The 16,501-nt window shown below is 44.1% G+C and overlaps 1 protein-coding gene across 3 annotated transcripts; it reads left to right on the forward strand.

Annotated features, from left to right (window-relative positions):
- Window positions 1–3,917: 3,917 nt before the first annotated feature.
- On the forward strand, window positions 3,918–13,643 carry KPNA2 (karyopherin subunit alpha 2). Of its 3 annotated transcripts, none has more exons than XM_084647566.1 (11): window positions 3,918–4,019; window positions 5,156–5,277; window positions 5,388–5,525; window positions 6,044–6,132; window positions 7,068–7,336; window positions 8,989–9,083; window positions 9,188–9,451; window positions 10,972–11,205; window positions 11,625–11,807; window positions 12,770–12,919; window positions 13,034–13,643. In XM_084647566.1, exons 2-11 carry the CDS (start codon window positions 5,203–5,205, stop codon window positions 13,124–13,126), a joined length of 1,590 nt encoding a protein of 529 aa, XP_084503692.1. In that variant the 5' UTR covers window positions 3,918–4,019; window positions 5,156–5,202; the 3' UTR covers window positions 13,127–13,643. The 3 variants fall into 3 exon arrangements, with proteins under 3 accessions (XP_084503692.1, XP_084503693.1, XP_084503694.1); XM_084647567.1 differs by having other exon boundaries at window positions 3,922–4,015; XM_084647568.1 differs by having other exon boundaries at window positions 3,964–4,019; window positions 5,145–5,277.
- Window positions 13,644–16,501: the final 2,858 nt, after the last annotated feature.

Consider the following 16,501-nt stretch of genomic DNA (forward strand, 5'->3'; position numbering starts at 1 on the left):
CAACCTCCTCTACAGCTGGCCGGTTCCTTGGGTCCCCCAGCAAGCTTCCTGTGCCCCAGAACCATAACTACCTCCGGTCTGCCCCGGCTCCTCCAGCTGCTCATACTACCCAGGGCTCCACCCTGGTGGGTTGCACGTTTCATTGCTTGTGTTCACCAAGGCTAGCTGGGTGTATAGCTCTGCCAACCAAAGCAACCTGTGTGACCCTCTAGTAAGCTGCCCCGTGTGATATGTGTATGCCAAAGGTGAGAGCACCAGAGAGTTTCCACTGCAGTATCAAATGGGCACTCTGGGCCTGATTTTAATGGCAATCAGACTTCCAGTTTTCACCAGAATCAGTTGGGTTCTGCCCATTTGATATCTAATATTCCCTAAAATTAAAGAATTGGTCAGTTGTGGTTTTCAAAAGTTGTGGTGTTACAGACAGACAGAGAAATGCCATTACGGCTTCACTTTCATGTAGCAAAGGAGCTCCAGCTCACTATCCTCAGCCATTGGCTCTGCTTCTCCAACATGATTCCTTCTCCACCCTCTGTGCTTTGCCTCAGTCCTTGCTTTAGCCCCTTTCCCACTTGTGATTCCCACTGCCTTTTTCTCAGCTTCCTTCTGATGTGCCAAGCATCCACTCTCTCTCCCCTAAAAATATCTCCTCAAAGCTCATTGCTTCTGGTTAGCTTGGAATCTCTACCATCTATTTTGGCAATCATCACTCCCACGCTCCAGCCAAACCATGTTCTTGTGCCATTCATATTTCTCTTCATAAAGGTCAGAGCAAGCAAAATAACTACAAACCAAACCAAATCCTATATAAAATGTCACTGAGGAACCCTCCTGTCTCTCTCCCATTGCCTGTCATCTTCATTTGCTGTGTTATATGTTCTTCATGGCGGAGACCTTGTCTTCATATAGGTCTGTAAGCTACCATGTGCTTCTATGGCACTGTATAAAAATAATAATCTAATTAACAGGCATGTGTCTCAGTGGCTGTATCACTACCTTTGACTGGTTGAAATTTGAACTGTGGTCATAGGGCTTAATGTGCTTGAGTTTCAGCTGGTGTCCATAGGATTCCAGATCTGTTGGGAAAATGTAATACTGTATAGCGTGTGCTCTGGATCCTTGTCCTTCTTGTCAAAAGCCAGTAGGGAAGTATTGAGCTTTTCAACAGATCTGAGGAAAACAGGGTGCCAATTATAATTTTTAAAAAATTATGAGTTTGACTTCTGTTCAAAAAGTTATCCCATGTATATAATCTGTTTTGCATTAATATACTGGCAATCAATGTGACAAGACAACTCATAGTGTCTCTATGCCACTGAATTGATTGATTCTAGTTAATTAGTGTTCAGAACTAGGTCTAGCATATAGACTTGTGTTGATGTTGTCCATTTCACCAGGATAATTTATAATCCAGAAAAGTTCCCCACAATAGCGGGACCATTCTCCCGCTTACGTTTGCTACGTGAGAGTGAGCTGCTGGCAATGTGTTCTCTCTTCAACTTTGGAATTTGCTCTTTGCTTGGTTCTAAACATCCCAAATCTATTTGATCTTTTGGGCATGCTACAAAACCCCTATTTTTGAGCTGGCTTTTGAGAGGGTCTGGTGGTGGAGGTCTTAGGAAACTAAGGTCTAAGATGTTTTGGATTTGGAATCTGAGGGCTGGAGAAGTATGTGAGGGTAGGTTGCTGCTCTTTTGATTTGATATTTAGTATGTAAGGAGTGCGTCTTCAATCGATTTGCTTTAAATCCCAGTAAAGAGCTGTTGCCACTTTGGTTAGGAGCCTGCAGGTCTTGGTTGTCCCAAGAGCAGGAAGGAAGGCACAAAGGGTATGTCTATGGGTACGTCTAGACTGGAATAAAAGATCCACAGCATTGCCGTGGTTGGTCCAGATCAGCTGACTCAGGCTTGGGCCGTGGGGCTAAACATTGCTGTGCAGACATTCCGGTTCAGGGTGGAGCCTGGGCTCTGAGACCCGCCGCCCTCACAAGGTCCCAGCCTGGGCTCCAGCCCGAACCTGAACATCTGCAGAGCAATTTTACAGCCCCACAGCCCAAGCCCCAAGAGCCCAAGTCAACTGACACAGTCCAGCTGCATGTATTTAATTGGTGCATAGATGTACCCTACATTGCAATGTAAACCCAGGGTTAATAGAACTCAAGTTAGCAGACCCTGTTTTGTTAACTTCGGGCTTGAACATCTACACTCATCTGTAACCCCAGTTTAGGAATGGTTGAACCCTTGGTCCCAACCTTGGGCTCCAGCTTCTACATTGCATTACGTGGGCCCAAGTCCAATCACTCATATCCCAGTCTTCCTAGTGACTTCCTAAAATGTGGCTGGTGTCACCCTTTCTTCATTGTGAAGTGTGGGAAAATCTGACTGTCCACCAATCTTTACAGTCCAGAGGACAAAGGAAGTCAGCCCATGGGATTGTGGGATATTTCTGGTGGATTTCATGAGCAGGAGTCCAGTGGGGCTGTGTCTACATTGCAAAACAATAGGGCTTGAACCCTAGGTCCTGGATAGGGTGGTCAGGTGCCCAGTTTTTGATCGGAAAGTCCAGTCGAAAAGGGGACCTGACTGTGTCCAGTCAGATCTACGGATCGGACACCCAAAGTCCAGTTACAGTGGGTGGGGAAGGCGGGGAGGTGCCAGGTCATCACCTGCCCAGCCCTACTCAGCCGGGGCCATCTCCTACCTGCATCAGGCAGCTGCAGCTCCCAGCCCCGGCTCCGCAGGCAAGTCCCTCCTCACCTGGGTGGGGGGTGGAGGAGAAGAGCAGCGAGCGGCCAGGAAGAATGGGGAAGAGGACCGAACAGGGGGTGGGGCCTCAGGGAAGAGGTGGGGCAAGGAGGAAGAGGCAATGTTGGGGAGGTTCCAACACTCCTGCTGGAGTGTCTGTTTTTTAAATATTACAAACTTGGCAACCCTAGTCCCAACTTGACTGAGGCTCAGATGCTCCACGCCAATGTAGTCCTGGGTCTGAGCTCTGGATTTGCGTGATTTGTGTGTAGACAGAAAGGGGTTAGGCTTGAGGCTGAGTTTGAACACTGGGTTTACAGTGCCGTGTAGACCAGGGATTCTCAAACTGGGGGTCTGGAACCGTGAAGGGGTTGCGAGGTTATTACATGGGGGGTCACGAGCTGTCAGCTTCCACCCCAAACCCTGCTTTGCCTCCAGCATTTATAATGGTGTTAAATATATTTTTAAGTGTTTTTAATTTATAAGGGTGGGGGGGGGTTGCCTTCAGAGACTTGCTAAGTGAAAGGGGTCACCAGTACAAAAGTTTGAGAACCACTAGTGTAGATGTACCCAAAGCGTGCAGCAGCCCTAGGTGGCCAGGGGTTTGGTCATGCTGTAGGGGATGTGACTATTGAAAACCCCACCGTGAAAGTCCATTCACTCCTAACGCGGGAAGGGGGGAGGTAAGAGCAATGACTTCCTCCTTCAGGCTTCACTCAACCTCCCTGCTTGGGTGTACTGAAAGCGGCCGCTTTCGCCATATTTTTGGAGGTCCCCATAACAAAAACAGGCCACTACCGGGACAACAAATCCCAGCATCCCATGCTCCGCCTTCCTTCAAGCTGACAAGGAACAAGGCCGAGCATGGGGTGCTGGGAACTGTAGTCTGCTTCGGGCTTATTGGCACTAGGTGGCGCATTGTGTGCTGGGATCGGTAGTCTTGGAGCCGCGAGTGGTGCGTTGTACGCTCTGTGACGTGAAATCATCTCTCTCCAAGAGCCTGGCGCGGTTCTCGTGAGACCGCTGGTTCCCCCCTCACACACACCTCCACCTCGCGAGAACAGCTTGTTTTTCAAATAGACCAATGAGAATGTTGCTTTGGCTCGAATTGACCAATAGGGGAGCGAAGACGCGGGAAATTTAAATCCCGCCAGGGGCGGGGTCAAGGAAGAAGGGGCGGGGACAGCGGCAACGTGTTCTCTGGTGGCCTGGGCGAGTCAGTCAGTGCGCCGGTGTGGTAGTAGCTGCAGAGACGGGAAGCGGTTTCTGTTGTAGGTGGGGGTCTCGCGCGCTGCGTCCGGTAGACGTGGGAGTGATGGAAGAAAAGCGGGGGAGGGGAGTTCTGGGGGGTGGGCTGGAGTAATAGGGGGTGAAATGAAGTTGGGGGTTTTCTATGGGGTATTTAGTGTGGGGGAAGGGCGGCGGCCGGGGGCTATATGGGCTTGTGAGGGGGCAAGAGGCTAGGCGGGGTGCGGTTCTCGGGCTATATGGGACGGGGGGATGGGCTAGAGCTGTAAAGGGTGAAATGAGGTGGGGTAATTCCTATGTGGTGGTTATATAAAGGGGTGGGGGAAGGTAAAACACCCCCACCCCTTGCATCCCATTGCTCATTACGGGGGCTAAGGTGGTTTCCGCCCTGCTGGAGGGTGGATGGGTGGGGGATTTCTAGATTGCAACTCTCCCAGGGAAGGCACTGACTGGGTTACTGGCTTATTTTGAATCGGGTGGTATGTTCTTGACCGTGTGACTGCAGCAGCTTCTTTGTGTTGGTTTGGGGCTTGACTCCCTGTAGCCTACATAAGGAGCTGCGAGCTGCACCCCATTATAAATGTAGCGGCTGCACTGTGCTTGGGGTGTGTCTGCAAAATGGCTATCTCCATTTAAAAGGCCATTATCAACTTTAACTCACTTTACGGAATTGACTGGATTTCAAGTTAAGTACATGTTCTACATCTGCCTGCCCCCGAGTCAGGCTGCCAGCCTATGTGTTTCTAATCTCTTTTTTGTTTTTTTCCTGGGGTGGGGAAATAACAAACTTTCTTGTTGCTATGCCTGAACGATCAATGTTGTTTGCTGAAATAATTAATCTGACTATGCATCGAGGGCTGTAAGAAACCTAAAAATTATATATATATATAATTTTCTGTTTATTTGCAGTAAACTTGGCTGTTACTTGTAACAATAGTGAGCTTTTAAAAACAAAAAACAAAACATCCCTTCTGTTTTTCTAACTTAACAATGTCCCTTTTCAAATCAGAGGTAATGCTAGTTATTTAAGTTTTAGGTGGAATGATATGCAATCTGGACATACTTCTTTTATCTTTAACCCCAATCTTGATTTCAAGTGTATGTCTTAATCTGAAATCTTTTTGGCTAAAGCAAATTAATTGCTAATCTCACATCTGTTTCAGGTCTGTCTCTTTCATTGGTATTGCCTGAGGTCTGACTCCTATAAAAGATGTCTACCAATGAGAATGCTAGTGCAGCAGTTGCCCGTCTGAACAGATTCAAAAATAAGGGAAAAGACACTACAGTGAGTATCTGATCATCAGTTGGAATGTGTGGTCAAATATGTTTTTAAGCATAATTTAGCCCTTTCAAAAGAGAAGTACAGTTCATCACGAATGCGCTTTTGCCTCTCAGGAAATGAGGAGGCGGCGGATTGAAGTCAATGTAGAGCTGAGGAAAGCTAAGAAAGATGATCAGATGCTTAAAAGAAGAAATGTCAGTACTCTCCCAGATGATGCCACTTCACCCCTTCAGGAAAACCGGAACAATCAGGTAACTAAGTCCTGAACTCAGTTATATCAGGAGGTTTTTCCCCTTATGCTGGGCTGTGGCTCTGCTGCATGTCTCTTCCATCAGTGGATGTGTTCCTATGTATGTCTGTAGTGCTGTATAATTATGTTACCAACTGTAACAGAGAGACCACAGTGGCAATCCCTGCCCTATATAACCTCAGACTGAAGGAACAAATAAATACAGTAGTGCTAGGCTTTGTCTACAGTGGGAACATGGTTTTAAACACAGTTATCTACACTAATGCTAAGTGGCTTTAATAACAATTAAAATTCACGTTAACACACCTAACAACTAACTTTCCCAGTGTAGACAAAACTATGGCTGACAAGGATTGGGAGTCCCGTTATAATTGCACAATGTTCAATAAAGCAATGTGCGTGCGTTTGACCGGTGCTTTCTCATAGCACTGTGCCTTGTGGGCTAAGGGAGCTTTTGCTTGCTATACAAACACGCATTCTTCCCAACGTAGTCTTAACAACTTTCTATTTCTCATGCAGGCCACTGCACACTGGTCTGTTGAGGAAATTGTCAAAGGAATTAACAGTAATAATTTGGAGCTTCAGTTGCAGGCAACTCAGGCTGCCAGGTGAGAACCTTCAAGGTCAAAGTTTATCCAACTCTTCTATGTGGTTGGGGATAAAGGGGTTCAGCTAATCAGAGCACAGGTGTCAGTTGTAGCAAATACTTTCTGGAAGCCTTGTTCTATGTAAATATTGCTAACACTTCTATAATCTGCTCTTTGGCAAGTAAACATTTTGGAATTGACACTCTAGTCAGTGTGGAGACTAGGGCCAAATGGAATTATAACCTAGCATTATGTATAACCTTGAATGATTAAAGGCGTGAGCTGACTTCTGGGACTTTGAACCTGGCACACCTGAGCTGTTCCCTGACTCTGTTTCTGGTCTTAGGGGTGGCACAGAGGTGCTGCAAGATTTTTAAAAAGTCTCATTCTCCATTTACAGAATAAAATATTGCATCTGTTTAATTATATAGTATGATGTTTAGGGATAGAACTGGGACCTTAGTTTAGGGCTGAGAATTTAAGACACTAATGTATACAAGTGGAAAACGGGTTCTGGGATCTCACTTCTGAATGAAGTGAACAGCACAATGGTTCCAGTTAGGAATGTGGTCCAAAACATGTGAACTAGCAGAAAGATCTCACACTGTTTTTGTGCAGCCTCTGGCAGCTGCTGCTCTCTCTACATTAGAATATACCTCTTTAGCAGCTCAGATGCATTCTTACTGTTGCAGCAACATGAAGCTAAGTTTCACTTCAGTCACTGAACAAAACCTCTAAAGAAATTTGCCCAAAAACAATTTTGTTAACATTTTAAAGCTTCCTAGCTAGCTTGTGTTCAACTGACTTGTAGTCTGTCTGAACGTCTCAGTACATTTTGCTGCTTCCCCTTTTGAATGTTTTTATATTTTACAAAGTGATTCTCAGACTGACTAAACTGGAATCTTCCCTAAAGATTTTAGTGGACAAAAATAACTTTATTTTTATTTCTTCCATAGGAAACTCCTGTCCAGAGAGAAGCAGCCCCCCATAGACCATATAATTCGGGCTGGTTTGATTCCAAAATTTGTCTCCTTTTTGGGTAGAGCAGACTGTAGCCCTATTCAATTTGAATCTGCTTGGGCGCTTACCAACATTGCTTCTGGCACATCGGAGCAAACGAAGGCTGTGGTGGATGGTGGGGCTATACCAGCCTTTATATCCCTGTTGGCTTCGCCCCATACTCACATCAGTGAACAGGCCGTGTGGGCTTTAGGAAACATTGCAGGTATATCAATGTGGTGTATGACCATTGCTTTCAGGCCTACTTCCTTATATACAAGGGGAAGAGAAGGCCGTTGGGGCCAGATTTTCAAAATAGCGTGGTTTCCATTTACCTAGCAAGCAGAGCTCTTGCAAATCTGGCCCCACCCCCAATGTCGTCTAGCATATAACAACCTGAACTCCCACATGGAGATAGTCACAAATAACTCCTTGCCTTTTGGCTAAGTGTAGTATTCAATACAACTTCTATCAAAACCTGGCAATCTGTAAATTCCATTTGACACAACACTTTCATATTTCACTACCATCTTAATGTGGTAGCTACTTCTCTTTTCAATAGTCTGAGTGGACTCTGATTTTTCTTGAAACAGGTGTCCTCTTTTGGGGCTTGGGGGGAGGGAGATACTGAGGAGCTTTCAGGTGTTTGTCTGCAATCTGCCTGGTTCTAGTCAGTGTTCAGTCTAGTTCTTGATTTCTAAGTTTATAAATTCAGACATAGCAAGGGTAAAATAGTGATTCAGATGATCACTGGAGCAATTATTTTAGTACTTGAATTCTAGAAATGGCTGTTTAAAATATTGCATGGCTTAGGCAGTGGATTTCTGGGATACCTCTGTATTCCTTCCGCATAGTCTCAAAACTTTAATTGAGGCTGAAGTCCTTTCTCTTGACCCCTAAAATCTAAATCCTTAAACTAGCCATAGCGTGGCAACTAGGAACTGTGGCTCTCAGCCATGAGAGATCAGAATTCCAAAGTACTTCATAATTTGCATAAGACACCATCAAGTATCTTAAAAAAATAAACATCCTTTTCTCAGGGATGGACTACAGGAACTCATCAACAGCATTAAGTTCACTCTAGTTTTCATGCACCATCACAGTGCAGTTATGTCTGACAATGTAGGGATATGTTAGGGTCCAAGAGTTTTTATTGAAATAAAAGCAAGAATGTTTCTATAAAATTGTTCTAGTGCTACAGTGAGACTGCTTTATTGGGGGGAGAAGAAGGGGTCTGTGACAAAATAACCATTCAGTAAAAAACACTTCAACCATAGCCTTTAATTACTTTGAATCAAATTGTGAACTAAAGATTTTAGTCTCTGAAAGTGGATTGAAATAACATTGACCGTAACTAATAGGTGCTTTAGAATATTTTTAATCTAAGGGGTAGTAACAAGTGAATTCAACTAGAAGTATCTTAAAATTCCCACTTAGCATAACTCATACTTATTTACTCTGGAATTTTCTCCAGACAGAATGAATGACTCTTTCATGTTCCCAGTTCAGTACTGGGTCAAATGCATTTTGTGGAAGGGTGTGGGATTGGGTTAGGTTTCCATTAGAACTAGGGAGGGCAAGGGAGAAAACTCCTACTTGATTTTGAGTTTTGTAAAAACTTATTACCAAACCTACAACTTAAGCCACATTTTAAAATATCAGATCAGGAAGTCCATGGCTTGAGTAGGGAAAAAAAACATGCATTCCAAGTGGCTTATCACTGACAGCGTTCTCCCTTTGTCCACCAATGCCTCTGCTTCTTAATCAGTATCCGCATTAATGATTCACTAAATCAAGGAAGGGATGCTGTTTATACACAGCCTGCTGTTCAGTTAGGAGTTTCCTGTTCCTGACATAGATATCTCTTCTGGCTTTCAGGTGATGGTTCAGCCTACAGAGACCTAGTTATTAAGTATGGTGCTATTGACCCACTGTTGGCTCTACTTGCTGTGCCTGATATATCTTCTCTAGCAGTAAGTGTGCATCACAAACGAAGTCACAGCAGTAGCACTAAACTATTATAAATCACTAAACTCCCAGCCGAACAGGAGCTAACCACAAACGTTTACTTTTTCAGTCTGGATACTTGCGCAATCTTACCTGGACCCTCTCAAACCTGTGTCGCAATAAGAATCCTGCACCACCCATAGAAGCTATTGAGCAGATCCTGCCTACCCTAGTTCGTCTATTGCACCATGATGACCATGAGGTCTTGGCAGATACCTGCTGGGCAATCTCTTACCTCACTGATGGTTCTAATGATAGAATTGAAGTAGTAGTGAAAACTGGACTGGTGCCACAGCTTGTGAAGCTCCTGGGATGTGGTGAACTACCAATAATGGTAAGATGGTGATGCATAGAAATTACTTCAGCATGTATTTGTCTGAGTGGTTTGTTAAAAACAAAATAGAGCAGTGGCTTTCAAATCATGTTAGCCATTTCATGTAGTCAAAAGGAAACCCATAACACATACTTTGGCTGATCCATGAGTAGATGGTCTTTCCTGAGGCCCTCACATGAATGATCTATGCAGCTAACAATCTTCTTTCCTCAGTAACTTCAGTAGCTTGACAAAGTCTAATGACATCACTCTGGTCTCGATTTCACTTATGAATCATGACCTGAAGAATAGCTCTGTGTAAGCTTGAAAGCTTGTGTTGCACCAGTAAAAAAAAACTACCTCACCCACCTTCTCTCCTTATGAATCATGAGTAGGTCCCTACCAAATTCATGGTCCATTTTGGTCAATTTCACAAACATAGGATTTTAAAAATTATAAATTTCATTATTTCAGCTATTTAAAACTGAAATTTCAGTTTTGTAATGGTAGGGGTCCTGACCCAAAAAGGAGTTATGGGGGGGTTGCCAGGTAGGTGTGTGTGTGTGGGGGGGGGTGCGAGGGTGTTGCAGTACTGCTACCCTTACTTCTGTGTTGCTGCTGGAGGTGCTGCCTTCAGCACTGGGCAGCTGAAAAGCGGTGGCTGCTGGCCAAGATCACAGCTCTGAAGGCAGATCTGCCCCCAGCAACAGCACAGAAGTAAGGATGGCATGGTATTGCCATCCTTATTTCTGTGCTACTACCTGCAGAGCTGGGCCCTCAGTCAGCAGCTGCCCCTCTCTGGCCACTCAGCTCTGAAGGTAGCGCAGAAGTAAGGGTGGCAATACTGTGACACCCCCACCCCAAATAACCTTATGACCCCCTGTAACTCCCATTTGGGTCAGGACCCCCAATTTGAGAAACGCTGGACTCCCCTGTGAAACCTGTATAGGGTAAAAGCGCACACAAGACCAGATTTCATGGGGAGAGACTAGACTTCATGGCCATGAAAAACATGTTACAGACCATGAATTTGGTAGGGCCCTGATCATGAGGCATGGGTAACAACTATCAAAGATATTCCTTCAGACTTAGTAGTTTTCCTTAATTAACTAGTTTAAATTACCAATGGCTTCAGTCCACAACACTGATATAAAGCTTGGCATTCTAACGGCAGTGCTTGGCAATGGAATCTGTTAAAGGAGTATGGAATCTTAAAACTTAGCTCAATATGGTTAGAGCATGGGTTCTAGGAGTCCAGCTTGAGTCTTCCTCCCAACTCTAGCACTTTATAGGCATATTGTGCTAAGACCGTATCTTCTCCGCCTCAGTTTACCTACTGTATAACAGCTGTAATGTCTAGACCACTTCAGGTTTCTCAAATGAGAGGGGTATCATAGCCGTTTATTCTACAGCAACCCACTTAATAACTGCAGGGGATAAAGCAGAAGAGCTTCTGGTGGTGATGGTCTGCTTCTGAGGTGTTGTACTAGTGGAACTTAGTAATATGTCCTATACTCATCATTTTGCAATGTCTCTTTCAGACTCCATCATTAAGAGCTATAGGAAACATTGTCACTGGCACCGATGACCAAACACAGATTGTTATTGAATCAGGAGCACTAACTGTCTTTCCAAGCCTGCTCTCTCACCACAAAAATAACATCCAAAAAGAAGCAGCGTGGACCATGTCCAACATTACTGCTGGCCGTCGGGACCAGATCCAGCAAGTTGTGGATCATGGACTTGTTCCATATCTCATTGGAATTCTGAAAAAGGTAAAAATCCAATGTCCTCCACAATGAGATTTTGTAATCAAGTGCCAAAATTCAGGCCTTACATATGGAAGTATGTTTCCCACAGACTTTAGTGGAAGCCACCTACTGTTCTAAAGGTGTACTTACTCTAAAATCTTCAGGCTGATGTTGACTGTAACTTACTGTAGGGTTAAGATGACCACTTTTCAGAGTTGAAGTTATTCGAGGCAAGTTTGCTGTGTATAAAAAGGAGGCATTAAATATGCTCTCTGTATATTAATCATCTTTGGCAAAAACTTAGGCTCTGAATTTTATATACTTTTATTGCATGGCCAAACTAGCACTTGGATATCTTTATTGTAGAAGACCTCACTGATCTACTAGTCATTGGTTTCTTGTTACTGTTTATACTGGAGTACATCACCCTTATTTTAAAACAGGGGGACTTCAAATCACAAAAAGAAGCTGTATGGGCTGTGACCAACTACACAAGTGGTGGAACAATAGATCAGATTGTATACCTTGTTCAGGCTGGTGTCGTAGAACCTTTACTGAACCTCTTGTCAGCCAAGGACAGCAAAACTGTGCTAGTTATTCTGGATGCTATTACTAATATCTTCTTGGTAAGTAGACAAAGGAATGTCCATTGTTGGTAGGATGGCCTGTAACAAATAATTCTCCATTAGTCGATGACTGAAGGGGAGTCTCCTACTGCAGATACTTCCCACCATGTTTCATTCAGTATTAACAATGCCTGGAAGTAGCTAACTATCTATAGCAGAGGTGGGCAAACTATGGCCTGTGGGGCCACATCCAGCCTGCGGGACCGTCCTGCCCTGAGCTCCTGGACCCTCCTGTGCTGTTCTCCCTCCAGTGCAGCTTCAGCACTCCATGCTGCTGGTGTAGTGTATTAAACTCCTCTGCATAGGAATGTGCTGCTGGTAGCAGTTATCGAGAGCAATTTACTACGCTACACTGGTGCAATGCTCTGGGTGGCGGGGGCTCTGGGCTGCATGATAAGGGAGCAGGTGGGGAGTTGGATAGAGGGCAGGGGAGTTCAGGGTGGTGGTAGTCAGGGAGTGGGGGTGTGGATGGGGTCAGGGCGGTCAGAGGACGGGGACTGGGGGGGGGAGTTGAATGGGGGCAGTCGGGCAGGGGTTCCGGGGACAGGGAGTGGGCGGGTGGATGGGGCAGGGGTTCTGGAGGGCTGTCAGGGAATAGGGGGTTGGGGTGGGGCAGGTGGTGAGAAGCAAGGGGGGGTGGATGGGGCGGGGGCACAGCCTCCCCTAACTGGCCCTCCATACAATTTCCAAAACCCGATGTGGCCCTCAAGCCAAAAAATTTGCCCGCCCCGATCTATAGAGTTCAACCACAGTATCTTGTACCTTAGTAGATTCAGTAGCTAAGAACCATGCCTTGTTCGTAACCAGTCACTTTTGCTGGTTCTAAAAATGGCCATTATGCTCCAAGCAGGGACAAACCATCCATCCCTCTTACAAAGTTAGTCATTGTGGTAAATGTGTGGTGCTGCAGTATGTAAGCAAACCTCTTGAAGCATGAACCTTATATGGCTGATTCTTTGCAGGCTGCTGAAAAAATCGGTGAGACCGAAAGACTGTGTCTCATGATTGAAGAGTGTGGAGGGCTAGACAAAATTGAAGCTCTACAGTCCCATGAAAATGAACTGGTGTACAAGGCCTCCTCAAGCCTCATTGAGAAGTATTTCTCAGCAGAGGTGAGTAACTGAAGGATTGAAATATGGGTTTGACTCTCTACATCTCAACACAAGCAAGTGTTTTAAAGCTTGAAATACTGAAATCCATTTCAAACCTCTTTCCACCCCTTTTAGGAAGAGGAAGACCAAAATGTTGTGCCAGACTCTACTGTTGATAGCTACACCTTCCAGATTCAGGGAAGTACTCCTGACACTTTCAACTTCTAGACTTTTCATACATTCCAGCCAGCTTCAAAAGTCTCTTGGTTACCCATCTGAGTACTGCCTTCTATTTGTCTTAATATCTCTACTTATCTTTTTTTACTGTTTTTATGTGACTTGTAATGTAGCACTTTGTATAACTGAAGCATACTTGAACAGTTCAAAACAGTGTACATACTGTGTGAATTACTTACTGTAAATCTCGATCTTTCTACCTGAGTCTTGAAGTACACATGTAAATACTCTTCTACTTCCTTTTTTGGCTCTTATTGTGATGTCAGTGCAAGGCTGTGCTAATATAGCCTTCGTGCTGTTTGGGATAAGGGAGGTATTGGTTTCTTGATGTCACATCTATGTACATGCAAGGAATTTGGAGGCTTAACAAGTCATACAGCCTTCTCTCAGAGCAGGAGCCACTGCCATGCACTCTATGCCCAATCACAGTGGATCATCGATGGACTGTGAATCGGGTTTTAAAGAGAATTGGTGTTCAGAATTTAATAAAAATAGTATCAGAACACAATGTGAACTGTCAAACTCTTTATTTTTAAAGGAAGATGGGGCAAACCAGATGTATTTACACTTTTTCCTCTTTTGTACTTGTTAATCAACCAGTTTCTCATTCCTAGTGGCTGGGGAGAGGAATGAGTTCCTAGCCCAGTAGATGAGTACAAGTCTAAATTGTGTATGTGTGTATTTTTTTATTTGCCTGAAACTAGGGCACTCTACCCTTCAAGTATTGGATATGCATAACTGAATCCTATAGACAGACACAGCTGACAGATACCACTGCATAATGGGGAGCAGTTATAACACTGCTTCCTTGTTTGCTGCTGCTCATACAGTTGTCCAGTACCACCCCTCAGCAACCTCTGATAACACTCATGACTGTAATGAGATTCTAGATACCAACAGGTATGTCTACCCTACCCTGCATTTCAGACTACGTTGGTGTGATAGCAGTATGCACCACAGTGCTGCTCTGTAACTCCCTCTTGTCTATGATGTGGGCATGAGCTTAAAGGTCCCTAGTTTGCACTGATGTGGTCCTATTTAAAGAAACATGCCATAAGGGTCTGACTCCTCATTAAGAAAGGATGCTGAAGGAATGGCAGCCGGCGACCAGATGCTTACTAAAAACCCTGGAGATGGTTTCCGGGGGTGGGAGAAAAAGTTGTATAGCTCTACTTCTCCAAGGCTGGGCATGTTGACTTGATCCTCCTCTTCAGGAGGATATCGGACCATCTTATCTTGTATTGGATTAATGTATACAGCTAAGGGTACGCCTGCACTACCTGCTGGCTCAGCAGGTACTGATCAATCTATCGGATTGATTTATCGTGTCTTTTCTAGACGCGATAAATTGACGCCTGTACTCCACCTCGGCAGGAGGAGTAAGTAGAGTCGATGGGGGAGCCGCCACAGTCGACTCACTGCCGTGAGTACAGCCAAGTAACTTAAACTAAGATACTTCGGCTTCAGCTACGCGAATAGCATAGCTGAAGTTGCGAATCTTAGTTCGAACCCCCCACCAGCGTATCCCAGGCCTACGCCTAGAAGTGTCCTTGCTGTAGTCTGTTTTGTGTGCATAAGATCATCTTGGAGAACAGTAGCTACAATGGCAGCTTTCATCTTCAGAATCAAACACCCTCTTTCAAGAAAGTTGAATACAGGACTCATCCATTCTAATGGCTCTCCCTTCAGTAGCTTCATGTGGGGTCATGTTTGTGCTGGCTTCCTTAAAGGAGGCTCATATTGATGCTCTTGAGAGAAGGGTAGAAGAACCACCATATAATAGCATCTGCAATCTTCCAGGTCTGAGGAAGAAAACTTGTTATTGAAATAGACTGCTGTACTAGGAGTGAGCCATAGGAAGCATCCACTAAAGAGTGACTTGGTTTCATGTTTGTTCAATCCTACACTGATGTAAGTGGTGGTGATAATTGAATGCATTAATGATACATAAACTTCTGCAATAATTAATCTCCTGTGACACAAGCTGAGAAAAAAATTAAAAACACTCCCAAGGTGTGGAGAGAGTTGAACTCGTTGAACAAGTAACCTGCTTCTGATGAATCATAACGCAACTCTTCTGCAAGCAAAACTATAATCTACTCATGCTGACTGTGCCTGGAAGGTTGGCTTGCTGATAAAGGTAAAGTCAAGAACTACCATAGGAGTGAATGTTACATCTATGAAGAAGCCATGACCAACAATACCTGCAATCTAATTTAAATAAGGAGGTTGACTCTGAGAGGGTACACCAGATAATAGTGTACTATGGGAGGACTCTCTCCTAGCTTTTATTTTGGTAGCCAGAGAGAGTTAAATTCTAGAGAAATAACTTGCTGCAGATAATGTAGAATGGTAGCAGATTTCTAACCAATATCAGCTGCCCAGGAAATACTCCAAATTATTGCTTGCTATAGAGAATAAGGCCAACAACTTGGAATGTATTACTCCTTTTTTACTCAACTTGAAAGAAAATCTAGCACCTACTTCAGACAGTGGAGTCTTCACCCTTTTCCTGCAAACCTCTCTAGAGATCTATTTATTTTTGCTGAACAATCCTAGAAAACTCTGTAAACATCTGTTGTGGATAACCTGTGCCACTCACAGTGTTACAAGGTTTAGTCCAAAAATGGGAAAAAGAAACTTGAACACTGGCCCCAGCCTGGTACATGAGATTCACACTTGTTGGCTCTTGAGTTTTGCTGCTTCGTCATTTGCTGCTACTTAATACAGTAACAACTGGACCCTATCCTGTTAAAAAATAATGTGGTGGAAGTATTGAGATGTGTAATAGAGTAGGCTGACTTCAACACACACATTGTCAATTTATTTCAGCTTGGACTGAACTTCTAATAACCGAGCCAATAAAATCCTGATAACTCTATTTTAAAGCAGTTGTATAGAAAATGGCACAAACTTCTGCTTCTATTTGTCCCTTCTCCATAACCCCCCCCAAACTCTGTAAAGTTTTTAAAAAAATAACTGAACCTATGCATAAAATTACTTATGATATCACCATACAACCTTGTGCTATAATATGAAGTGCTATAAACTAGTCTGGATTGGACCTGGTGAGAGCTATGAAAATGGTATTTGTGATTTTAGTAGGTAGAACTCTTGCTTCTACTCTGGCCTAGAGGCTGCTATGCTGTTGAAGGTGCTACTTAACACAAGAACTTTAAAAATGGCGCCCTGACTGTTATCTCTCTCTTGTAACTACCATTTCCCACTACACTTTACAGACTTTCTCCCTGTAAATTTAATTATAAATGTTCATAATTTACACATTTAAGCAGCAGTATAGTATTCTTAAACAGGATGGCTGCTGTGGCTACCCATATGACGACTGCATTTCAGAAGTAGGTGAGT

The sequence above is a fragment of the Lepidochelys olivacea genome (genome assembly GCF_965140295.1).
Source record: "Lepidochelys olivacea isolate rLepOli2 genome assembly, chromosome: 14".
Lineage (NCBI taxonomy): Eukaryota > Metazoa > Chordata > Testudines > Cheloniidae > Lepidochelys > Lepidochelys olivacea.